General features: G+C 45.6%; 3 protein-coding genes across 6 annotated transcripts; all 3 read left to right on the top strand.

Annotated features, from left to right (window-relative positions):
* Window positions 1-342: 342 nt before the first annotated feature.
* On the top strand, window positions 343-7801 carry hgsnat (heparan-alpha-glucosaminide N-acetyltransferase). Of its 3 annotated transcripts, none has more exons than XM_067250130.1 (18): window positions 343-523; window positions 1559-1674; window positions 2056-2192; window positions 2718-2836; window positions 3107-3176; window positions 3348-3417; window positions 3672-3775; window positions 4056-4132; window positions 4218-4248; window positions 4369-4529; window positions 4646-4761; window positions 4895-5016; window positions 5313-5439; window positions 5581-5667; window positions 5847-5924; window positions 6169-6239; window positions 6361-6473; window positions 6584-7801. In XM_067250130.1, the coding sequence occupies exons 1-18, from the start codon at window positions 343-345 to the stop codon at window positions 6763-6765; spliced, it is 1962 nt and encodes a 653-aa protein (XP_067106231.1). In that variant the 3' UTR covers window positions 6766-7801. The 3 variants fall into 3 exon arrangements, with proteins under 3 accessions (XP_067106231.1, XP_067106232.1, XP_067106233.1); XM_067250131.1 differs by lacking the exon at window positions 343-523 and adding an exon at window positions 1147-1204; XM_067250132.1 differs by lacking the exons at window positions 343-523; window positions 1559-1674; window positions 2056-2192; ... (3 more) ...; window positions 3672-3775; window positions 4218-4248 and having other exon boundaries at window positions 4081-4132.
* A 481-nt stretch (window positions 7802-8282) lies between these two features.
* On the top strand, window positions 8283-14780 carry rbpja (recombination signal binding protein for immunoglobulin kappa J region a). The gene is made up of 11 exons (XM_067249771.1): window positions 8283-8422; window positions 9062-9100; window positions 9323-9418; window positions 9556-9721; window positions 9992-10166; window positions 10409-10546; window positions 10787-10899; window positions 11018-11158; window positions 11488-11643; window positions 11719-11822; window positions 11961-14780. Exons 1-11 carry the CDS (start codon window positions 8403-8405, stop codon window positions 12310-12312), a joined length of 1500 nt encoding a protein of 499 aa, XP_067105872.1. The 5' UTR covers window positions 8283-8402; the 3' UTR covers window positions 12313-14780.
* An 826-nt stretch (window positions 14781-15606) lies between these two features.
* LOC136955978 (stromal interaction molecule 2-like) lies at window positions 15607-23229 on the top strand. 2 transcript variants are annotated; one of them, XM_067249770.1, is made up of 12 exons: window positions 15607-15614; window positions 16988-17118; window positions 17817-17928; window positions 18077-18188; window positions 18332-18447; window positions 18546-18723; window positions 18799-18976; window positions 19562-19723; window positions 19823-19923; window positions 20073-20308; window positions 20501-20687; window positions 20958-23229. In XM_067249770.1, the coding sequence occupies exons 2-12, from the start codon at window positions 17017-17019 to the stop codon at window positions 22306-22308; spliced, it is 2835 nt and encodes a 944-aa protein (XP_067105871.1). In that variant the 5' UTR covers window positions 15607-15614; window positions 16988-17016; the 3' UTR covers window positions 22309-23229. The 2 variants fall into 2 exon arrangements, with proteins under 2 accessions (XP_067105871.1, XP_067105870.1); XM_067249769.1 differs by lacking the exon at window positions 15607-15614 and adding an exon at window positions 15623-16376.
* Window positions 23230-24041: the final 812 nt, after the last annotated feature.

Below are 24041 nucleotides of genomic sequence, written 5' to 3'. Positions count from 1 at the left end.
GGAATTGAAACTGCAGTCCACCTGGTGGCAATAAAAATAATGCCACGGTAAGCTTGCTACCAGTATTCACACAAACTGAAGAAGTAGCTAGGCGTTTTTCCTTGCGTTTTTCCAGGCTTGTAGCCTAGTTAATGTTCATACATAGTAACAAATAACTATGTAATATCCGAAAACAAATTTGTTACATTAAAAATCTATGCCAAAACAATACATCTCGATTCCTCAACGTATTCTTGGAAATCCATAACTGTAGTTTACTCTGTCCCCTTTCTCACCCACTACTGGACATGTCAAAAACGAGGAGGAATCGGAAGTAGCTAAGTTAGCTCGGTAGTCTATGTTATGGAAAAAATAAAAAATAAGAGAAAACTCTCAAACGCTGGTTGGGGTGTCCGGAGACAGGAGGGAAGTGTAAAAGTTGTGAAAATGAGTCAGAGTGAAAGGCAACATTATGTTTTATTTATGACTGTGTTTACATTGCTGGTTGCTGTTTGCGTGGCACCCCTGTCAGGCGAATTATCTTGTAAGTAGAAAAAACGAGTATTTTAGGTAGCTAGTCAACTAGCTAGTTAGCCCTAGCTCAAGCGAGCAGTGTGGCTGTCTACACCCATAGCTATCATCTCACCATACCATACGATGGAAACCGGTGGTATTCGCTAGGTACACTTGTTTTGGATGGGAATTGAAAGTACATTAAATAATTGATGAAAATCACTGTTATGCAGCTGTATTTGCCGAGTCAGTAACGTTAGCATGTACTAGAAAATAATACTGCTAGCCTTATGCTATGGCTAGTATGACTGGTCTTCTCTTTCAAGTATGTAAGGTAGCTAGCTTAGCTAAAATGTCGTCGGCGAGACGATTTTGGTGGACCAAGCGAGCGCTGTGAGTGTGACAACCTCAAGTTGCCACTCCGGGAGATTTAAACTTCCCACCAAACTGATTTTTTCCTCGCCACAGAAGCGGATTAATAAAGCATGTGACATCTGGGTGGAAGCCGTAAACGCAAACCCCAGCCCCCTCCAATACACGGTCTTGTCACTGCTCAGTGCTCACATGCCAGACTCAACTAGCTAGATGGCTAGATAGCTAGGCTTACCAGCTAGCTGCTTTGAAAGAAGTCTGCCTCATACAGCTTGTCTAACTCATGCATCCTTAAATTGGCCACCCCTAAAACACTAGCTTGGTTGCCGTCCACCTCAAGGTATGCTCATATTTAAGGCACTTAAACAAGAAAAACAGTTCTTAGTTGGGTAGCTAATGTTGTATTTGTAAAACGTTTATCCTAACATTGCGACAAGTAGAGGGTGAACATAATGCATTGCTGTCTGACTTTGTCTGAAGGCTTTAGGTGAAACTGGTATAGCTAGTTAATCGCGTGGTGCGTGACCAGTTTCATGTGGATTGTGTGTACTATCTTTCTCTAGCTGTGTAACGTTACGTGATGTGTAGACGTATTTATACCTCTTGACTTTGTGTCTTTTTTATCTGTGGTTTAACTAAATCTCCCCACAAAATACAAGGCCCTTGTGTGGAAACTCATTTTCTCATTCCCCAGCCCACCATCATCGGCGGAAGTTCACTGTGCACAAGATGGATGAGGCTTCTCTGACCATCAACAATGAGCTGGATAGTGAAATGGTGGTCTCATGGCTATCCGACCACTGCTACCAGGTAACACAGTCAACAAAGTTAACAGAGTACTCATAGTACTGAGTATTGACAGTACACAATGCTTAGTACTCAGTATACTTTACTCACAGTATGCATTAGTCACAGTACTCAGAGAGCATAGTACTTGTACAGATGATTGTCAGTATAGAAATATAGAAATTAGTACAAAACCTCTAATATAGAGAGAGATGTACCACGTATGGTGAAATGTACCTATTAATAAACAACTAAACTGCAAAACAATTTAAGCATACAGTGAAGTACTGAGTAATCACTGTAGACAGTACTTTTCACAGTCAGTACTCACTGTATACAGCCCTCACCTCTACTCTGGATTACTACCAGTGAATGAATGACTGACCCTCTTTGTGTGTGTGTTAGTGTTTGCTCCAGCCCCTGGGTGTGGTTCCGGCTGGGCCGGGTCCTGGCATGCCCAGCTCGGTGGACTTTACTGTGGGCACGCAGCATGGCATCACCCTGCAGCTCAACAGCACTCCTGTTAATTTGGAGCTCTGCAGGTGGGCCCCAACACACACACACACACACACACACACACACACACTCTCACCCCCCTCCCAGTGTTTCCCCTAGGTTTACAGGAGGAGGGGGGGCCGACGACACCATGTAGAGACAGAGATGACGTGCCGTCATGCCGTCGTGAACATAAGATAAATAACATAAGGCCATTTAGTTTCTTTAATAAAATAGCAAGCTATAGACCTGTTTTATCTGAAAGATAATCTTAAATAAAAAAAATTCTGATTGGGCGCTATTTAAAAAAATTAATTATATATATAAAAAACCTTGGGGGGGGGGGGGGCGCACCCCTAATATAATGGCTCTCACGTATACACAATGCACAGAACGTCACGCACACTTGTACATGCAATGGCCCACACACACCAGACCTAATCACACCACACATCCTCCTACACACACTCACATGCACACACAAACACACCAGACTCAATTGTACACGCACAAGTATGTTTACCGTGTGTCCTTGAGTGTGTTGTTTAACGAGTGTCGACCTCGTGTGTCAGGGTTCAGTTTCACTTTGGGGAACAAGGAAACTACTCTCTATGGGTGAAGAACCTCAATGACTCCTCTGTGGTCAACTGCTCCTTGATCACCGACAAAGAGCCAGTCAACAGCTACATACGTGAGTGGAATGTACACACACAGTGCACGCACACACCATTAACAGCTTACCTGCATGAATCTGTCTGTCTCTCTCTCTCTCGCTCGCGCCTTCTCTCTCTCTCTCGCACCTTCTCTCTCTCTCTCCCCCCCCCCCCTTCCCTCACACATACTTACATACATACATACATACATACATACACATCACACGGTACACATTTGGACAGTCAAACACAAGCATGTCTTCACATAGGTACATGTTAATGTTGTGATTCTCCTGTCCTCCTCCCAGCCATCCTGATAGCCTCCCTCCTCTTCACTGGGCTGGCCATAGTCTGGGCCATAGCAGGCTCTATCACACGGTACAGTTGTCCCTTAACCAATGTCACACAGTTAAATAACTTGCCTCATGGTGATGCTGTGTGCATGTGTTGGTGTGTGATTCCTAAGCTCGTCACAATGTTATTTTGAGTGCAAGACGCCTTCCATCATTGGTAGGCTTTCTCCTAATCGACTGGTCATGTCTGGTGCAGGCTGGATGCGGTGAGGAATGTAATGCTGCGGTTGGGCAACTCCATGGAAACGGAGAGGCTCATCAACTCTGTGAGTATCATCATAAAAGGAGAATCCCAGACCGGGCTCAGTGACTGTGGAAGGATGTTGGAGTGTAAAAAAAGAGTTCTTCTTCTCATGTTTTCTCTGTCGTTCTCTACTTTTCAGTATCCTTACGAGCCCATTTCCTCTTCTCCTTCTCTGTCCTGCTCTCCCGTGGTCCCCATCAGTCCTTTTTTGTTGTTGTAAATGTGTGTGACTTCTTTGCTCTTTATCCCCCTCTCCCTACACATCCCCCTCTCCAGGAACTTGGAACTCCAGGCAGGACAGTAGAGACAGCCACAGACACCATCCTTCCCACCCAGCCAGCCCCCACCAAGAGGCTACGGTCTCTTGACACCTTCAGAGGGTATGCCCCCCCCCCCACACACACACACACACACACATCTCCAGACCACTACGCCCACATCCCTCAATCTCCACTTGGACAATTCCTTGCACATCTCCATCATCTCTCGTCCCATCCTCTGTGCTTCCTTCCTGGCTTCCTCATCCTCATACCTCCATGGCTCTCTCATACAGTTACCTCCCCATCTGTACATCTCCCACCTCCATCCCTCCCTCCTCTCGTCCTCCGAGTGTGTGTGTGTGTGTGTGACTCCATGTACATGTGGTCCACGTCTCCTCAGGTTGTCCTTGGTGGTCATGGTGTTTGTGAACTACGGTGGAGGCAGGTACTGGTTCTTCAGGCACGAGAGCTGGAATGGTGAGTCTCCTGCCCCTCTTCCTCCCTCTCCTCCGTCCTCTCTCTCTGGCCATCAGCTGTAACAGTCCTTGTCTTGTCTTCTCAGGGCTGACCATTGCTGACCTGGTATTTCCATGGTAATGCGCCCTGTTTATTGAATATTTGTATGCTTGCTCAGCAACAGGGACACTGATCAGCTTTCCTATTTTAATGTGCTCTTTTTCAAACTCCCTCCGTCCGTCCATCTCTCCTTCCAGGTTTGTGTTCATCATGGGCACGTCCATAGCCCTGTCCATTCACTCCATGCTGCGAGGGGGCTCCACGCGCTGCTCTCTCCTGTGGAAGACCGCATGGAGGAGCATGCAGCTCTTCCTCATAGGCATCTTCATCATCAACCCCAACTACTGCCTGGGCCCCTGTGAGTACTGACACGTACGTGCACACACACACACACACACATGGAGACTCACAGAGACATGCTTTAACTGTTCACTGTGTGTGTGTGTGTGTGTGTGTGTGTGTGTGTGTGCGCAGTGTCATGGGACACCCTGCGTATCCCTGGAGTACTGCAGCGACTGGCTTTCTCTTACATGGTGGTGGCATGTCTGGACCTGTGTGTGGCCCGGACACGCCTGGACAACCTCCCTATGGTCAGAACAACACAGAAGCTCCATAATATCTTTGATTCACTTCATACCCTAGTCATCTTAACAGACTACTTAATGACTCAAATGACAACATCTGAGTTTTCCAGGATTATGATGATTATAACCCCCTTCCCAGGATGCCTGGTGGTTCCCTGTCAGGGAGTTTCTTCTCTACTGGCCGGCCTGGCTGGTCGTAGTCGCCTTGGAAACGCTCTGGTTGTGTCTCACCTTTCTGCTCCCTGTGCCAGACTGTCCAAAGTGAGTGAGTGAGTGAGTGAGTGAGTGAGTGAGTGAGTGAGTGTGTGTGTGTGTGTGTGTGTGTGTGTGAATAACTGAATGGGTGTAACCTCCCGGTTTTGATTCTGTGTGTATGTACACTGGGGGGCAAAAGGTTGAAATAATGTACACATTTAAATTGTGATCAGTTGAATGCCAGTTTGGTGAATAAAAGTACCAAGTTATTTCCATAAGAGCAAAAGTACATTATTTGAAACTTTTTCCACCCCAGTGTGTGTGTCTGGGCATGTGATTGACGTATGAACCTCTCCCTCCAGCGGATATCTGGGTCCCGGAGGCATCGGTGACATGGGCCTCTATCCAAACTGCACCGGCGGGGCCACGGGCTACATCGACCGCTGGCTCCTGGGGGACCGACACATCTACCAGACCCCATCCTCTCGCGTGAGTGACCACACAACAAACGACCACACAACCACAGACACATAGAGCCGAATGGGACAGAAGAGTTTGTTACAAAGAGCGTGGTGGTGGTGGAGTTATGTGCTTGTTTTATCCAGCTTGCTGTGTGTGTTGATTTGTCAGGTGATCTACTTCACTCGCATGCCCTTTGACCCAGAGGGAGTGCTGGGCAGCATAAACTCTGTACTGATGGCGTTCCTAGGCCTGCAGGTCTGTAGTGTCTCTTAACCCCCCCCCCCCCCTCTCTTTCACATGCACGTGCATTCTGTGTAATTGCACACATAGTGTGGACCGTTTCTGCCTGGCACAGCTGCAGAGAGGGAGTGGAGGGGGAAAATGTTGATCAATGTTGACACTTCTTGGCTTAATTGTTTGTATGTGGTTTTCAGGCAGGAAAGATATTCCTCCACTACAAGGATCTTCACTACAGCATCATCAGCAGGTTTCTCATTTGGGGTCTCATATTGGTGAGCCGATCATGCCACAGGAAATAGTCATATAGAGAGTCCTTCCTTACGGTGTGTCTGTCTGGGGGTTTACACCGCTGATCTTTTTCAAAGAGAAGTGATACAAAATATGGTCTTTGAATGGGTGTCCACATATGAGACCAGAATGTTCCTAGTGGCCCAGCTTCCTGGGGTTGTGAGTTTGATTCCCACCGCAGGGAATTGTGACTGTGAGGCGTCTGAATGTTCGCTGTGCTTCACACAGGGAGTTGTTTCGGCCACACTGACCAAGTGTTCGCGAGACCAAGGCTTCATCCCAGTCAATAAGAACCTGTGGTGAGCAACTCCCTCCAATAAAGTCTAGACACTAATGCAGAGCTATTTTCATTATTTTGCCTGAGCTACGTAAGATGCAACTTAAAAGCGGTTTAATGATTGTGTGTGTGTGTGTTGTCAGGTCTCTGTCGTATGTGACTACGCTGGCGTGTTTTGCTTATGTGGTCCTGGTTCTGGTGTACTACACTGTAGATGTGAAGCACTGGTGGTCTGGAGCTCCTTTCTACTACCCAGGTACACATACCTGCTCTAAACCGGCCTTATACCTGCTCAACCACCTGCTCTAAACCGTCCTTATACCTGCTAGATTTGGCTACATATTTGACCTCTGACCCCTGCTGCAGGTATGAACTCGATCCTGGTGTACGTGGGTCACGAGGTCTTTGAGGATTACTTCCCCTTCCGCTGGAAGATGGCCAACAGCCAATCACATGCTGAACATCTGACCCAGAACCTGCTGGCCACTTCTCTTTGGGTCCTTATCTCCTTCCTGCTGTACAGGAAGAAGATCTTCTGGAAGATCTAGGTGCATTGTGGAAACAGGGAGGGATGACTCGTCGAGTAAAGGTGGGTTAGGAGAGACGCAACCTAGTAAAACCTTATAAGATGGACAACTTGGATCATGTTATATTGAGGTCATGTATGACAGTGCCTCATTCTTCTTTGAAATGCCAAACACAAGGACCCTGACCATCTTGCCCATTCCTCACACTCTGTAAGGCGATGAGTGTCAACCCACAGCCGTGTGCTCTCAAAAGTCCAGTTTATGGCAATGGGTGAACTGGCCCCTGACATTGAAGGCATTATCACTCAGGAACAACTGGTTTGGGGTCTGTGTTAGGATAACAAGACAGTCCAGCCCTTCATAATGAAGACATTTTCACTCAGGAACAACTGGTCTGGGGTCCTGGTTGGGACCTGGAGAAGAGTTTCAGGGAGGGGCATGTTTGGTTTTTGTCTCAATCTTTATAAAGACTGGTGTACCATGTGTTTCAATCCAGATTATAGGTTTCAGGTACTATGTAAAATAATCATTCAATGATGGTCTGTTGCTAATCACCTTGGAGTGGGTAATACAAGTGTGTGCGTGCGCACATTTAAGTCTGTGTATGAATCATGTACCTCAGTCAGGGATTTCTGTGCCAAAAACCTGTCATACATGCCTGTATATTATGTCCCAATTAAAGGACTCACAAAACATCCCAAAAAAAAATTGCACTTGTCCTGAAGAATGTATTCAAGTAACTGTATGATTACACTTCAAATTACAACTTTAAATTAACAGCAAGCAATGTGCCATAACACTAGAGATAATAATACAACTTTAATACATTTGCACAAAATCAGTACATCAGTACAAAATGATAACCTGACCTATGTTGAGTAAAAACTGACCTGTCCCTAAAACTCTTCAGTGTCATTTATTGTAAGTGTGAACAAAATTGTATCAATGGTTATAATATAACATGAAATTGAACTTTTTCAAAAAATGTCATTATGCTTTTTTTATATGAATGTAATATAAATGTAATCTTTTATTTTAATAAACTTACTTTACTGATTGTGTGTGTTGTCATTACTTCACTAGGAGCGCCACCTCAAATCAATGTAAAAATGTGCTGCTTTGGTGTTATGACCAAACAACGCTTTTTAATGAGAACCAGTTATAAGTAGGCCTATAGCAGCCAATACAAACTTTTATTTTTACAATTGTGTAGAAACCTGAGGAAGCAACAGCATACTCTAAAACTGCAATTTTCGCTCTTGGTTGACTGTCGGTTAGACTCAAGCGCCTCATCGAGCTGTAGTTTTCTGCTCAACAAAGGCGTGGGAATCGAGTTACAGTTTCGAACCTTGTGAAAAAGTCCTACCAGGTTATAAGGGTATCACCTTATCTCGCGATACGCTGGGTCCCACTCCATTATCGTCTATTGTGAGAGTTTTTCTGTTCTCGCGCGACGTTTGAACTTTCCCACGCCTGTTGTTGTGGCGTCTGCCCTCCGTCAGTCGCTCCCCCCTGTTCTCACCCCTTTCCCCCCGTCACACCTCCCCCTCTTTCTCTCTGCCTATTCCTTCAGTCTAGTTCCGTTGTCCCGTTGGCTTTTTGTAGGGGGTTGAGGGTGGGATCTCGCGATTGTTGGACTTTTTTGGAGACTGTGGAAGATGGCGCCCGTTGTGACGGGGTAAGTGTTAAAATTCTAAGCAAAATGAAGGAAGAAGAGTAAAAAAGTTTAGTTTAAATGCTTGAGCAGATCGTTACCACTTTGTAGTATTTATAGAGTAAGATTTGAGTTGATGTTGTTACGGACGCTTTCCAAATTGGTCCCACACATATTGCTACTTTTGTATTAATGTTGGGCCACTAGTTCGGCAACGAATCTCAACCCTTCTCCATAATATTACTCAGTTAGGTTACCTAATAATTTTACATGACTCAAATAATATATGTAACTGTATCTCTTTGTTATGTTAGATAATTATAATTATTGGCTTGGGAATTATCCGCCCGAGATTTGTTGTGGAACAAAGTGTCGTAAATGTTATCGTGCTTGTCCTGGGAAAAGAAACAAAGCTTATAGACACGTACTTTAATTATGTGCCACTTCTCTCTATTACCACCTGCTGCAGAAACTACTCTAGTATGCTTCTTTTACTATAGAATATATTTTCTTACATAACTGATTATTGTTCATTTAAGGGGAAATAATGACAGTAGAGCTGCAGTAGGCTATGATGCTTTATAAGAAGAAACCTGTGTGTTGAAAGTAAGTGGTGGCATATTCAATACAGGAAGGTTTTTGTTTTGTTTACTTCCTCTGCAGGAAGTTTGGCGAGCGACCTCAACCACAACGTCTGACAAGGTAACACCTCCAAACAATAATTTCCTAGTCAAAAGAAAGAACAATACTACAATAATTGTTTTTTTTGTTTTTTTTAGTGTTTTGGAAATTCTTGAATGTTATGAGAAGAATAGTGACACAACTGAGGCCATTGTATAACTAGCAACATAGTAGCAATATAGTAGTTCAACGTCTAGTTGGTCAGATGATTGTTGGAAACGTGGTTTTGTGGTTTCCCCACAGAGAGGCTATGAGGAACTATCTAAAGGAGAGAGGTGACCAAACTGTACTCATACTGCACGCAAAAGTCGCTCAGAAGTCTTATGGCAATGAGAAAAGGTGTGTAGCTTGCATGTGTTGTGCGTCAGAGAGCGTGAGAAAAAACCCTACATAGTAAAAAGCATGTCTAGGCATGCTGTGTTCAAGCCAGTTTCTTCATGTGTGCTTCATGTGACCCACCCCACATACACACACAGGTTTTTCTGCCCGCCTCCGTGTGTGTATTTGATGGGTTGCGGCTGGAAGAAGAAGAGGGAGGAGATGGAGAAAGATGGCTGCTCCGACCAGGAGGCCCAGCCCTGCGCATTTATCGGCATCGGCAACAGCGAACAAGAAATGCAGCAGCTCAATCTGGAGGGGAAGGTAGCACGCGCGCACACACAGGCACACCGCTGCATATATACTCGAAGAAATCTGAATTATCAAGGGCTTCAGACAGTGTCTGTCTCCTTTCTGTCATTCAATAGAATGTATTCTTAGCTACAATCACACACCTAGTAGTGTTGTATTCACACATAAATGCACCTGATGGTTATCCTCACTCGCACTTTCTGTCGTCATCTTTCTGTTAGATTTGTACACGCAAGCACACACCGTGACGCAACACAGACACTCTTTCTCTCTCGCAAACAGAATTTCTGCACAGCCAAGACCCTGTACATCAGTGACTCAGACAAGAGAAAGCACTTCATGCTGTCAGTCAGGATGCTGTACGGCAACAGCAGCAACATCGGAATGTTCCTGAGCAAGAGAATCAAGGTCATCTCCAAACCTTCCAAGAAGAAACAATCTCTGAAGAATGCTGACCGTGAGTGTCAACACACACAATCCATGTTGAAAAGAACATGTACAATGGCCGTCTTAGGGATGGTGTTTGTGTGTGTTAGCAGGATGGAGCAGTATTGTGGTTATTCTGCTGGCTGCAGTTGTTTCCTTTATACCTAGATCAAGGGAAACAGTGCAATGATTTAGTTTCTCATTTGGACGCGTCTCTCTCTCTCTCCCCCCCCCCTTTCTGTTTTTCTCTTGGCCCTCTCCCTCACTCTGTAGTGTGTATAGCGTCGGGGACCAAGGTGGCATTGTTTAACCGCTTGCGTTCTCAGACGGTCAGCACGCGCTACCTCCACGTAGAAGGAGGCAACTTCCACGCCAGCTCTCAGCAGTGGGGAGCCTTCCACATCCACCTCTGTGAGTTGCACTTCACAAACCCTTTCACTCTGGGAATGACACTCAACTATCCCTAACACTTCTGCATCCACCTCCTGAGTTTCATGTTCAGCAAAGTTGTGCATATGGGTGAATGTTGAACCAGAAAAACATCTGCCATGTTATATTATCTCTTTGCCACAATTGTTTTTTCCTTTCTCTCTCTCCCTTATTTCTTTCTCTCCCTGCCCTCTCTCACTCTCTCTCTCTCCCTCCTTCCAGTGGATGATGAGGAGTCTGAGGGGGAGGAGTTTGCGGTGAGGGACGGCTACATTCACTATGGCCAGACAGTCAAACTGGTGTGCTCTGTGACTGGCATGGCCCTGCCCAGACTGGTGAGAAAGCTTCTGTGTGCGTGTGTCTGTGTGAAGGCAGACAAAGCTAAAGCCTACTCTCATGTTTCTGTAAGGTAAAATAACTTGAGTGACCGCGCGTGTGTGTGTGGGGGTTCAGGTGATCCGTAAAGTGGACAAGCAGACCGCTCTGATGGATGCAGACGACCCAGTTTCCCAGCTCCACAAGTGTGCCTTCTACCTGAAGGACACGGAGAGGATGTACCTCTGCCTCTCCCAGGAGAGGATCATCCAGTTCCAGGTATGCACACACACATACACACACAGCTCACGCATGTACACACTTACCCGCATGCACACCTGCGCAGGCACACACAAACACACATGCGCATGCACACACTCGCACACGCATGCACACTCACACATAGAAATACACCAATACAGAGATAATCTCTGTGTAGATCAGTGAGCTACTAGCAGTGATGATGTTGACTGAAGTTTTTACCTCATTACTGTGTAAACACGCTGCAGTCCCATTGTTATGTGTCCGGCCCAAGCCATCCGTTGTTTGACTTCACTGGTCAGTGAGTCATTTTGATATGGACATGCACATCACTCCTCCTCTTCCAGGCCACACCCTGCCCCAAAGAGACCAATAAGGAGATGATCAACGATGGTGCTTCCTGGACCATCATCAGCACGGACAAGGCAGAGTACACCTTCTACGAAGGCATGGGCCCTGTGCCCAACCCAGTCACGCCAGTCCCTGTGGTGGAGAGTCTGCAGGTAGCTCTCTCACACACTCACACATACACACACATGCACACACATACACATTGATGCTGTCTGTTGGTTCCATAGCTGAATGGAGGAGGGGATGTGGCCATGTTGGAGCTGACAGGACACAACTTCATCCCCGAACTACGAGTCTGGTTTGGAGATGTGGAGGCCGACACCATGTACAGGTTAGTGGGTGTTTTTGGTCAATGACGTTAGATGAGACTGTCCCGTGTCTCTCAAATCATCTCTGTTGTTTTCCTCCTCCGGGTTTCTGTCTAATTTCTCTCTCGTGTGTGTGTGTGTGTGTTGGCTCGTGTGTCCAGGTGTGGGGAGAGCGTGCTGTGTGTGGTCCCAGACATCTCTGCCTTCAGGGAGGGCTGGCGCTGGGTCCGCCAGCCCGTCCAGGTTCCCGTCACGCTGGTCCGCAACGACGGCATCATCTACTCCACCGCCCTCACCTTCACCTACACCCCTGAGCCGGGGCCGCGGCCCCACTGCAGCGCGGCCGGCGCCATCCTCCGAGCCCACAGCACCTCGTCATCCTCGCCCACGTCGTCTTCCTCCCCTTCGTCCTCGTCCTCGCTGGGGGGCCTGGGGGACGGACAGGGGGGCTACGCTACCAGCGGCTCCACCAGCAGCATGTCGTCTGCCTCGGCCATGTCGGTGTCCTCGTAACGGAGTGTGTGTGCGTGCATGCGTAGGCTTATGGACCTGTATGGGACTATGTACTTGATGACCCTTGATGGAGCACTTGAGCTGAGGAGAAGGATGAAAAGACATGAGACTTTGAAACATCTTTCTGGTGCCTCTGGTGCCCACGTGTGGCCGTTATTGGAAATGAGCGACGTGTCGGACTTGACTCTTAAGGGATTTCGCTTACGTTTCGTTCATCAACCACCTCACTTTGACAAAAGCCTGTTTTGTAAAAGGAACTTTTTTTATACTACGGTCGTTTGTGAACGACTTTCACCACACACCTTTTCTATTGAGGATGTTCCAACATGAGGGCTTGAAGATGCACTGCTTGTGTGCAAGGGAAACCTGTGTGGGGAAAAAACGTTATTATGGTAACAGTTTCTATGGACCAAGGAATATTATTATATTATTATTTTATTCTTATGATATTTTATAAGCTTTAGCTGAGGTACAATTTCACTTTTTTTGTATTATAACTTTATAGTAATTGAAGTACACTTTTTGTTACCAAATAGTTTTGATTTATTTGTTTTCTTCTCGCGTTTGAGACATTTCTGTCTTTAAGAAGGGTAGGAAGGTAATGTGTGCATCTTAAGTTGTCTAAACTGGTTTCCTCTCCTTGTCTCTTCCAGTTTTACTGACATACAAGAGTAGTGAGGAATGAGAGCAAACTCACACTTCCACTACGCTGCCATTACTTCCTGTTTCTTCAGGTCAGGTGAAGGTGAAAGAAAACTATTAGCTTGGGCTGTCACTAACAACTGTTCTGGTAGTCGAATATTTGTTCATTCACTCGGATAAGAAAATAACAATAATACAAAAAGAGAAAATATTGCCTTACAAAATTATACCACTGGAAGCAAGAGCTGTAATATTACTGCATAATCATGTAACTAACATGTAATTAAAGAATTTTAATCTACAATTATAAAGAGGACCTTCACAGTGCAATGGACTATTCACGGCCACTGTGGAGGGTTGAACATTTTTTTTAAGGCGATTAATTAGCACAATACTCAAATACCATAATAGTTGATGGTAACAGCCCTAGAAACACCCTTAGCCTATTGAGACACCTCAAAGTGGTGTTTATTTGCATAGCTGCCTTAGTTGTTTCTGGCCAATCGCTTCTCTCTATCATAATTTTTTTTACAACACAGTCATTTTTGATGTTGTTGAAAGTGTATATGTGGTTATGATGTTGTTTTCTACACTATCAGTGTATGTGGGAGACCTTCGGAAAGGAAGGCCTGTATTTTCTAATCAATTTTTCCTTTCTTTTATATAAGTGAATGCCCAAATCCAAACATATTCCTCTAACCTCTCAAACACCCCCTTGCCACTAAGATGTTCTGATTGGTGGAGGCAGGTTGGATCTACTCCCACCCTGGCCCCTGATAAGTCATGAGGAGTTCTGTCTTTCTGCTTGGCACCCAACCTTTTAACATCTCCTGAAGCAGGGAGTAAGGGGCGAATGGTCAGTTTTGGACCAGGGCCTAATTCTTTCACAGAGAGCTTTAAAACACCAAGTCTGCCTTTAGCCTTTTATAGCACCCCCAGCCTTTGTTTAATGTCTGATGATGTGTTTGCATTAGGAGGGTCAAAATAACTAAAGTCACTAAATTAGCTGTACCTGCGTCTTGCTAAGCTAACGCTAATGTGCAGCGCAAGTTGCTGCACTTGGGCTAAAAGCTATGAGATATGGGTGATGAGCAAAGGCTATGGGGTCTTTTGAATCATGTTGTCTTAAAACCACTACCTACGAGAGAGAGGCCTCTCTTCCCTCTGCTAGCTCCTTCCTCTTGCTGTCTACTGAGTAGTTAACGTACAATAACCCTTTCATTGAACTGCCTTAATGAACAAAGTCTTCAGTCTGTATTTTGGAAAAGAGGGATCCTTTTGTTCTTGTTAGCATTCACAGTATGAAAAGCATATACAGTGTGTACAATGTCACATGTCAAAGGAATCGTTTTTAAACGGATAGATTCCAAAACAGCGATGTGTCTGCTTGGTAGTGTGGTCCTGGACCTCAACATGACGGTGAGGTTGTCACCAGCTTCACCCATCCATGGTGGGGCTCTCTCTATGCCATCTCTCTTCTGCTCACTGTCTTCTTGTTTGACTGACAAAGTCTTCACACTGTGAATCTCACAAGCACCAGGACAGGAAATAAGAACTATACTCTTAAAATGCCAAAGTAATATTTCTTATTTTAACTTTGTCGTTATGCTGGCAGCTTTTCGTTTGGAGTCAGAGAGAGAATCATTTAATTCCAGTAAGAACTCAATGATGGGTAATTCAGTGGACATTGTTTTGTATATCATTTTTTTCTAATTTCTCTTTCTCTCCTTTCATGTCTTTTCTTTTGAGTGTCATTCTAAAGGTGAGTCTCAGTATTCGCAAGAGAAAGGTCAAGTAATAAAAAAGCAGAAGTTTGCCCCTCTGTATATGGATCTCTGTGTGTTTCTTGTGATCAGTCTATCTGCTTATAACAGCTTGCAAAACCACTTAATATATACACCACAAAATATACACACAGACACACTCGTTACAAACACTGGCAACCTACTTCTTCAAGATCACACAGATACACACACTCCCTCTGGCATAGTGATTGACACCTGTCACCTGTGCATGTTCTTCAGAATAGAGGTCAGCCCTACCTTTATTTATAGACTCCTCGGAGGGGCTCAGGGACGAAAGATGACACTGTGTTTCTGTTACCATGAGAGAGTGTGTGTGAGAGAGAGAGAGAGAGAGAGAGAGAGAGAGAGAGAGAGAGAGAGAGAGAGAGAGAGAGAGAGAGAGAGAGAAAGAGTGTGTTCAGCCTCTCTGGCCTATGTTTGAGAGGTAGATCCTTGTCTAATCTAGAGTCTGGACAGGCTGTGCAGATGAGTGTGTGTGTGGAATGTGGCCTCGTAAAACTCTTTCTAACTGACTGCATCACCTAGCAGGCCTGATATAGATGTTATTAGAGAAGGTCTATCAACAGCTGCAGAATACTAACCCCATCCCGATGCTGCTCAGATCCGCGAACATGCGTAAAAGTCGTTGGATTCTTGGAGTTGGTAACTGTCTCTAACGCGGATCTGACCTGGATATGAAGACCACGCGTATCGTGTTCTAAAGTGTTTGTGCAAGCTGTTGGGACAACTGTTGTTCATGCTCTGTATGTGAGTGTGTTGGTTCCGCGCAAACGCGTCACAGCTTTACGCAACTGCGCTATACTGCGCCGCAGTCTGGACGGGAAGAAGAGTTAACAGGGACAGATGTATGGAAAAGTACGGAAAGTTGACGTCTTTATATAGAAAAACTAAGAGTCCAACTAATAGTCAAAGCACGTTTGCACTACTCAGACGATGACATGCATTTCTTAAAAACCGTTGGATGTCTTGGTTCCTCTTGAAAGATGTTGGACTTCTGCGCACAAGTTTAATGTTGATGCTACTGGAGCTTAGCTAGAAACGAGTAAATGGACACGAGATTTTTTTTAGGTTGGTCCATATCTGGGGGTTGCAGACACTAAAAATTGCCATATTAAGTATTTTTGTAATTATATGATGGACAATATTTTCAGAATAGCCAACTATTTTGGCCAATAGGTCTAATGAAGTTATCTGGTTGCGTGACAACTTGCTGGAAGACATTAGTCCTAACAAGCTCAGGAGTTTATAACATTGGCGTTTTACAAATGGCACCAATTTTCTTTTCCTAATAGTAATACTTGGTTTCTCAACTGAATCATTAGCGTCATCTTGCCTCATTGGTGCCGTTAATAGACACCGATCGCATGACACTGTTGCGCACGGCGGTGCACTCGCTGAAGAGGAGTTTGTTTGTGTACATCTGATTAGTGGATCTTCTGCAGCAGCCTCGGGGCCAACAGCTCTAGAAAGCCCCAGCCATGATGCCCACATCCCAGGCTCTGCTCTTTATCCTCCGCTTAGTGCTCTTTGTGGGCGCGCACACCATTGCAAGCGTTTACAGTGATAACCACTACCGATTCCCCTACCCCGATGAAGAAGCAATGTTTGACGCTGAAGGTAAGTCGCCTCGCCTTCAACAAAAAGTGCCAAGTGCCAAATCACTGGCAAGGGTTCATCGAAGTCTCTTGGGTACACAAAGAAATGGTTGGACCGCAACCAGGAATTTGTCGTATTTATCTTCATGTTTAGAATATATATGTGCTGGAGAGCTAAAAAAAACTACAGATCCAGCAGAGGGCAGGGGAGACTCTAGTAGACACTTTCCATGTGATGAGATCCGTTTGGGGGTATTTAAATGAAATGACAGAATCCTACGGATGGACAGTTGTAGGCCTATCTGTCAGAAAGGAATCTAAGGGAATTATCTCAGATGAGCCTTATGTTCAGAATACACAGCCCACTTCAGATGTACACCCAGACCTGTGCGTATTGCCGAGATCGGCTTTGGAGATGACTTTCGAACCTGTGTGTGAGGCCATGGAGCTGAGGTGCGCAAACTGAAGAAAAAGGCTAGTTTGTATACTGACTACACGCCTAGTTTATACACTGACTGTGAACTCGCCTAGAGCAGTCCCAATACTGGTTGGCTGGCTGACTGGCCGGCTGACTTACTGACAGACTGACAAACTATTTGCAAGCAGACTAACTGATGCTTTGTGCCTGTGTAGACCCGTGTGTGGTGGTGACTCCTCCCTGTATGAGCGAGTCTGACCGCTACAGTCTGGAAGCCCTAAGGAACATCCACAGGGAGATGGACGACGACAAGGACGGAGGGATCGAGGTGGAGGAGAGTGTGGAGGTATGGGAGGTATCCCCCTTCTCTCATATAATTTGTTGTCTGCTGTGGTCGGTCAACGCGCGCAGGTTCATTGAAAGCAGCAGGCATGCTTGTGCGATGTTTGTGTGTGGTTGTGAGCATGTGTGTGGGTCTCAGACTGGTGCAGCCAGTATCTTTTCACCAGGAGAGTGGGTAGCTCCAGTACATGTGGTAGAGGTGCTGGATCAAGAACTACTGAATGTCGGGACGTTCCAGAATGTGGTTACGGTTACAGTATCCCGGGGCTCAGGTTGCTGTTACCATAGATACTAGGGGGGAGGGGTCCACCCATCTGAAAACTGGCCCTGAATTCCAATAGCCATCACATGAAGACTCTGGTTACAGCCAAAGATGGATTCCAAGACAGTGAACACACATATTCACGCATACACACACACACACTCATATTTCATTTAAATACATTTCAGTCATATTAATTGACTACCTTGATATAATGGACTCTCATAAACTCAAGGAACAAACGGACTACAACTCTATTCTGTCCCCCCTAAAACCCTAATGTATTTAAACCTTGGAACACACAATTTGATTTTCAAAGACAGCAGTGGGACTTGTCTAGTCATAACACTTGACCCAAGACTTTAAAAGACCCCCACCCCCGTTCCACTTCCCTCACTCCCTCTCTCCTTTTTCCTTTCTCTCTCTCCCTCCTTTTGCAGTTCATCATAGAGGACATGAAACAGAAGCAGACCAATAAACACAGTAACCTCCACAGAGAGGATCAGCACATCACTGTAGAGGAGCTGTGGAGAAGCTGGAAGTCCTCAGAAGGTACTGTGTGTGTGTGTGTGTGTGTTTGTACGTATCTAAACAGTATTTACAGTATGTGAGTCTCTTTCTAACTTCCCATTTTCTTCCCCTACCCCTTCCTGCTCTCTCTTCATCCCTCCTCTCCCTTCCCACTCACCCTCTTCCACAGTGCATAACTGGACTCAAGACGATGTTCTAAGTTGGCTCAGGGACTTTGTGGAGCTGCCTCAGTACCAGAAGAACTTCAAAGAGTTCAGGGTTGACGGGAACACCCTCCCCAGGTCAGAGCAACCATTAATCAACCTCTGAGAAGCATCCTGTTAGAACTGCATTCAATCAGATTCAGAGTAATAAACGTTTGTTTACACCCAAACCCTCAAGTCCCATGATCCAACCAGTGTGGGTGTTGTTGCTGTGTGTGAAGGATTGCAGCAAATGAGCCATCATTCCTGAGCGGTCAGCTGAAGATCTTTGACCAGAGAGACAAACAGAAACTCAATATCAAAGCTCTGGACGTTGTGCTGTTTGGACCAATTACACGTACGAGCACACAAAAACCCAAACCATTATCATTAACATCTCCATCACCATTTAACATTGTACTCTGGCCTCTCCCCTCGCCCCATCACATTTTCCAGGGCCACCCCATAACTGGCTGAAGGACCTGCTGCTGATGGTGTCAGTGATGATGGGAGTGGGTGGCTGCTGGTTTTCCCGGGTCCAGAACAAATCCAGCAAGATACACATCTCCAGAATGATGAGAGACCTGGAGAGTCTGCAGAGTGCTGAGCTCAACCTCAGCGAACTGCAGGAACAGTGAGTACACACAGTGTGTGTGTGTGTTCGTGTTTGTGTCCGTGTGTGAGGCTAATAGGTCTGCCTCCTCCCCAGATTGGAGCGGGCCCAGGAGGAGAAGAGGAATGTGGCGGAGGAGAAGCAGAACCTGGAGGAGAAGATGAGAGATGAGATCATGGGGGCGCAAGAGGAGGCGCACCGCCTCTATGAGCTGAGAGAGGGCGCTGTCAGCGAACTAAGCCGCCTGAGATATGCAGAAGAAGAGCTAGAACAGGTAGGCTCATGCATAGACATAATAAAGAGTCGCCGATTTGAGCATATTCCTGCTCAAATCGGCGGACCATCGCAAACAGAGCTCAGGGGATTACTTTTCACAACTAAGATATAACATCACCGTACTATTGGTTATGTTTTGTGAATAGAATAACCATGTCCTGTATCATAGCTGTATGACCTTTGCAGCAAAAATAAACGTGTGAAAGTCAGTTTGGTATTCAGTGAGGTATGATTAATTAAATGCGCTGACAGCTCATTGCCCCAGCCAAACAGATTACACTGAGTGGAGCGGGTGCCCGTTCCAAGATGGCGGCCCCACGGCTCGTCAGCGCCAGTAGGCAGTAGTGGTCAATGCGGCGTCTACTCTTTATTATGTCTATGGGCTCATGGACTCCGCAGCCATCTATTCCTGAATATGACGGTAGCCACATACGTAGTTGGTTCATCGGCTCTTCTATTCAACATCTTTTTGATTGTACTATGTATTCAGAGTCTCAACCAATTACAAATCCCTGTTTTGTGTGCCAAAACGCCAATGTGTGTCTGTGTTTGATTGATTGTTTGTGTGTGTGTGTGTGTCCAGGTGCGGGGAGCATTGAAGAGGGCAGAGAAGGACATGATGTCCAGTTGGACGGTTCCTGAGGCCCTACAGCTGTGGCTGCAGCTCACCCACGAGGTGGAGGTCCAGTACTACAATGTCAAGAAGCACAGAGCAGAGCTCCAGCTGGCCATTGCTAAGGAGGAGGTAGGGAGGGAGGGAGGGAGGGGGGAGAGACAATGTGGATGGACATATGGCTGGTCCTGTCTGTATTCATAATACATTTGCATGCGTGTCTCCGTCCAGGCAGAAAAGATCAAAAAGAAGAGGAGTTCAGTTCTGGGGACTCTTCATGTTGCTCACAGCTCCTGTCTGGACCAGGTGGACCAAAAGATAATGGAGGCTAAGTGAGACACAAACATAAGCACAAACACAGATGAGCACACACACACACACACACACACACAGTCTTCTGTCATATTGAGAGAGCTAGAGTGCATACATAAATGTGAATCCCATACATAACTCACACACTTGTGCTGTGTCCTCCCTTCAGGAACTCCTTGTCAGATGTGACGGCCTGTCTTCGAGAACGCCTGGTCCGCTGGCAGAACATCGAGCGTCTGTGTGGCTTCACCATCATAAGGAACACCGGCCTGGCCAGCCTCACTGCCACACTCTATGTCGATGCCAACTTGGTTAGGTCCCGGGTGCCTGTGCAGAACTACTCCTGCCATAGCTCTGTGGAGGACCTGCCGGAAGACTCTTCACCCATCCAACCTCAGATACCTGGTAGGGAACTAGTGGTGGTGGGGATGATGGAGATGGTAGTGGTTGTTGTGCTGCTGATGATGATGATGATGATAGTGGTGGTGATGAGGCATGTTCATATTATAATTTAGTATTTGTACATGCACTTTAATTGATGAATATAAAGAGAAAAAAAGTTTTGCCACTGAGAGACTTGACCCCTCCCCACTTCAGTTCCTCCAATCAAACGCTCCCCTCGGAGCCTCAGCTCCACTGTGTGTCGGTCTCGTCGCCCTGGCCTCATTGCCCAGACCTCCTCCATGATGTCCTCCGACCCTGACCTACTACTGGCCAGTCATGCCCCGCTCCCCTGCTTTGAGGAGGAGGAGGCCACTAAACTGATAAGGTCTCAGCTGAGACAGTACGTCATTGGCTGGTATCTCCAGTCCTTAGGCTTGTATTGTTTGATTGGATACTCACTGTTGTGTTACACTGAAATGGAATGTCTAACTTTCTCTTTTTCTCCTTCATTGTTCTATTTTTCTTCTTTCTCTTTCTCACATTTGATCTCTTTCTCTTCACTCCTTCCCGGTCTTTCACCCTGGTTTTCCACTACTTTGTTTCTCTTGATCCTTTATCTCTCTCTCTCCTCCCTTCTCTCTGGCCGCCTTCTATCCCTCTTTTTTTATAGAGAGCCTCAGGAAATGTTCACCGATGCAGACTTCATGACGTCGCCCCCTGTTGGCAGGATTTTCCCCAGTGCCGCTGTTGATTCCGCCCCTCGCAAGATCTACCGTGATGAGGCAGATATGTTTGATGACGACCCTGTGAGGAACACCTCCAGAGAGGAACTGGAACCTTCAGTGGAACCTCCCATCTGCATGTCCCCCAGAGAAGAGGTTGGAGCCGCCGTCGGAAAGATGCCGAGAGACAAAATGGACGCCACAGCAGACACGGCCTCACTGAGGATGCCCAAGGACAAGTGGGAGCCCTCCGTAGACATCATTTCCAAGAAGACCTTTAGAGATGCATTTGAGGTTTCTGTGGACTCCACCAACAGAAAGATGCTCAGAGAAGAACGAGAAGCTTCTACCAAAATAGGGGGCAGGAAGTTCTCAAGGGAGTCCATGGGGGGATCCATGGACAGCTGGTTGCAGCAGGAGGAGTGTTCATTGGATGGCCCCTTCAGAATGATTTCCAGAGAATCTATTGGGGTGTCCATGGACACAGGTTTTAGGAAGTTAATAAGGGACAAAGATGGGTCTTCAGATTCCACCATGAGAGTAATGGCCAAGGACAAAATGGTGGACCCTATCAGTATCCCGATTAGAAAGACTTCCAGGGAGGAACTTGAGTTCTCAACTGAGTCACTTTCAAGGAAAATGCTTCCAAGGGACAAGATGGAAATTCTCATAGACACGTCTTCTCGTTTGTTGTCCAGAGAGATGCCAGACTTCTCTATGGACTCCTCTGCTGCTAGGAAGATCTCTAGAGATGAACTTGACATGCCTGCAAGCTTAAATCGGAGGAGGATTCCCAGAGACATGATTGACAGCTCTGTAGACACGTCTTCTGGGAAGATCTCCAGGGACAGGGTGGACGTTGTCCTGGAAATGCCCAAACGAAGGATATCAAGGGAGGAGTTTGTGGTTCAGGAGTCAGGCTCCTCGTCTGGGCGGATGGCACAGCCTGACCTTACCTTAAACTCTGTGTCATCATGGAAACCACCCTTCGAACCTTTGAGCCGGCTTGTATATGATGGGATCCTGGAGAAATGCGTTTCCACGCCAACCACTACAACCGCAACCGGCGCAGATGAGCTTATTGCCACGGCCCCAATGTTGACCGAAAGCCTGAAAGCAGGAGAGGAAGACCTGACACCACTAGGTGTGGCTGCCACCCCTCACAACCCCTCTCCCTCAGGGAGGGGGGAGAAGCCTAAGGAGAAGAGTAAGAGGACATCCAAACTGAAAAATCTGTTCAAGAAGAAGAAGGATTCTGCCTCTGACCGGCCACCACAAGGAGGCCTTCAGAAACTCTGACACTTTACCATCTCTTTTAAACACTATTTAAACAGGAAGTGTCCTGAGGGTTAGAACCTCCTTTGTGAGGGAGACTTGCAGGAAAGAAAAACTCTTAGAAAGCGTGACAACTTCTCAAGTCTTTTTTTCCCCCTTTAACATTTGGTTTCAGGACGTTTTTTCCAGACACTGTGGCTCTGTTTGTTGGGACTCTCTCTCTTTGCCTGATTGCTTTTAGGTTTCTTTTCAATAATTTTTTGATATAATACAATTTTATATAATATTGATTAATTGTAGTCTTTGTGATGAAGTCTTAAGCAGAAGGATGATAGGTATTTTGAGCTTTTCAGCTTGTGTTTTGCTACACTTTGTTTACATTAAGTAGACTGAACATTCTCCTGTTCAAATTTGTTTCGGTTTTTCTGTGTAATGCAAACAGCAGAGTTTGGAAGTGAAGTTTTAAATATTTGGGGTTTCACAAAATTTGAATTGTTTCTGAGATGTATAATGAGTGTTATTAAAAGCTGCACCAATCTTTACCAAAAGGAGATTCTTAAAAGTATGTCATTTGAATGGATGCAAAAAAGATTAACTTAATTAGTATTAACATTAATTAATTAACATTTTCTTTGGAACTATTTGTTTATTTTGATGGAAAGTCATTGCTGTTTTTTGTTGTTGTTTAATTGTTAAGGGACAACATCGGTAACATCTGATTGACATTGAATTGATAAATTATTTGATAATCTTTTTTAAATGTACTTGTTCTGATATATAGTGACATTTTTTGTTGAGTATTCTGACAAACTGGTTTCTCTCGAAAGTCCTGGAAGGAAAAGGAAATGCACTGTTTTATTTATTGAAATGGGAGTCAGTTAATCATGTATTGTGACTTGTTGACCTATTGTTGGATTCATATTGAAATAAATGTTGATAGATTTACCTGCAGTGTGGATTTGTTATTCTTACAATTCTGAGGACAGGAAAAAAGTATGATAAAATAACAGAAGTGTAGTGTTGGAGTACAGGTGATAAGTAGCAGCCTGATAGGAAGACAAAGAGAGAGTTAACCACAACCTATTAAATCTGTAGAATTACCACATTCTTCCTTTTCCTTTTCCTGACTAGGAAAGTGTTACATGCCTGAAAGGGGGGTGCATTTCACGGCAGGCTTATTGTATTCCTTCTTGCCACGAAATGCACCCCCTGCTAACCCTGACTAGGAAAGTGTTACATGCCTGAAACTTAACTCTGGTTACTCATATTAGTCCCCTCAGTGTACAGTAAGAATCATTTGATACTGCGATATACAGAACAGACAATAGAGGGGGGTGCATTTCATGGCAGGCTTGTTGTATTCCTTCTTGCCAGGAAATGCACCCCCTGCTAACTCTGACCAGGAAAGTGTTACATGCCTGAAACTTACTCTGGTTACTCATATTAGTCCCCTCAGTGTACAGTAAGAATAATTTGATACTGGGATATACAGAACAGACAATAGAGGGGGGTGCATTTCATGGCAGGCTTCTTTGTATTCCTTCTTGCCAGGAAATGCACCCCCTACTAACTGACTAGGAAAGTGTTACATGCCTGAAACTTACTCTGGTTACTCATACTAGTCCCCTCAATAAACAATAAGAATCATTTGATGCTGGGGTATACAGATTAAGAGACATTAGAGGGGGGTTCATTTCATGGCAGGCTTATTGTATTCCTTCTTGCCACGAAATGCACCCCCTGCTAACCCTGACTAG

This window comes from Osmerus mordax, chromosome 14, assembly GCF_038355195.1.
Source record: "Osmerus mordax isolate fOsmMor3 chromosome 14, fOsmMor3.pri, whole genome shotgun sequence".
Taxonomy (NCBI): Eukaryota; Metazoa; Chordata; class Actinopteri; order Osmeriformes; family Osmeridae; genus Osmerus; species Osmerus mordax.
This window is presented reverse-complemented; position numbering and strand designations above follow the sequence as displayed.

Bases quoted from the DNA above. Each gene is read 5' to 3' on its own strand.
- hgsnat (XM_067250130.1), top strand. From the start codon at position 343: ATGGAAAAAATAAAAAATAAGAGAAAACTCTCAAACGCTGGTTGGGGT. The intron at 3,776-4,055 runs GTATGCCCCCCC...ACGTCTCCTCAG, and splicing joins TCTCTTGACACCTTCAGAGG to GTTGTCCTTGGTGGTCATGG. The intron at 4,133-4,217 runs GTGAGTCTCCTG...TTGTCTTCTCAG, and splicing joins CAGGCACGAGAGCTGGAATG to GGCTGACCATTGCTGACCTG.
- rbpja (XM_067249771.1), top strand. From the start codon at position 8,403: ATGGCGCCCGTTGTGACGGG. The intron at 9,419-9,555 runs GTGTGTAGCTTG...ATACACACACAG, and splicing joins TCTTATGGCAATGAGAAAAG to GTTTTTCTGCCCGCCTCCGT. The intron at 10,900-11,017 runs GTGAGAAAGCTT...GTGGGGGTTCAG, and splicing joins GCATGGCCCTGCCCAGACTG to GTGATCCGTAAAGTGGACAA.
- LOC136955978 (XM_067249769.1), top strand. From the start codon at position 16,238: ATGATGCCCACATCCCAGGCTCTGCTCTTTATCCTCCGCTTAGTGCTC. The intron at 18,189-18,331 runs GTCAGAGCAACC...CTGTGTGTGAAG, and splicing joins GACGGGAACACCCTCCCCAG to GATTGCAGCAAATGAGCCAT. The intron at 19,924-20,072 runs GTGAGACACAAA...TCCTCCCTTCAG, and splicing joins CAAAAGATAATGGAGGCTAA to GAACTCCTTGTCAGATGTGA.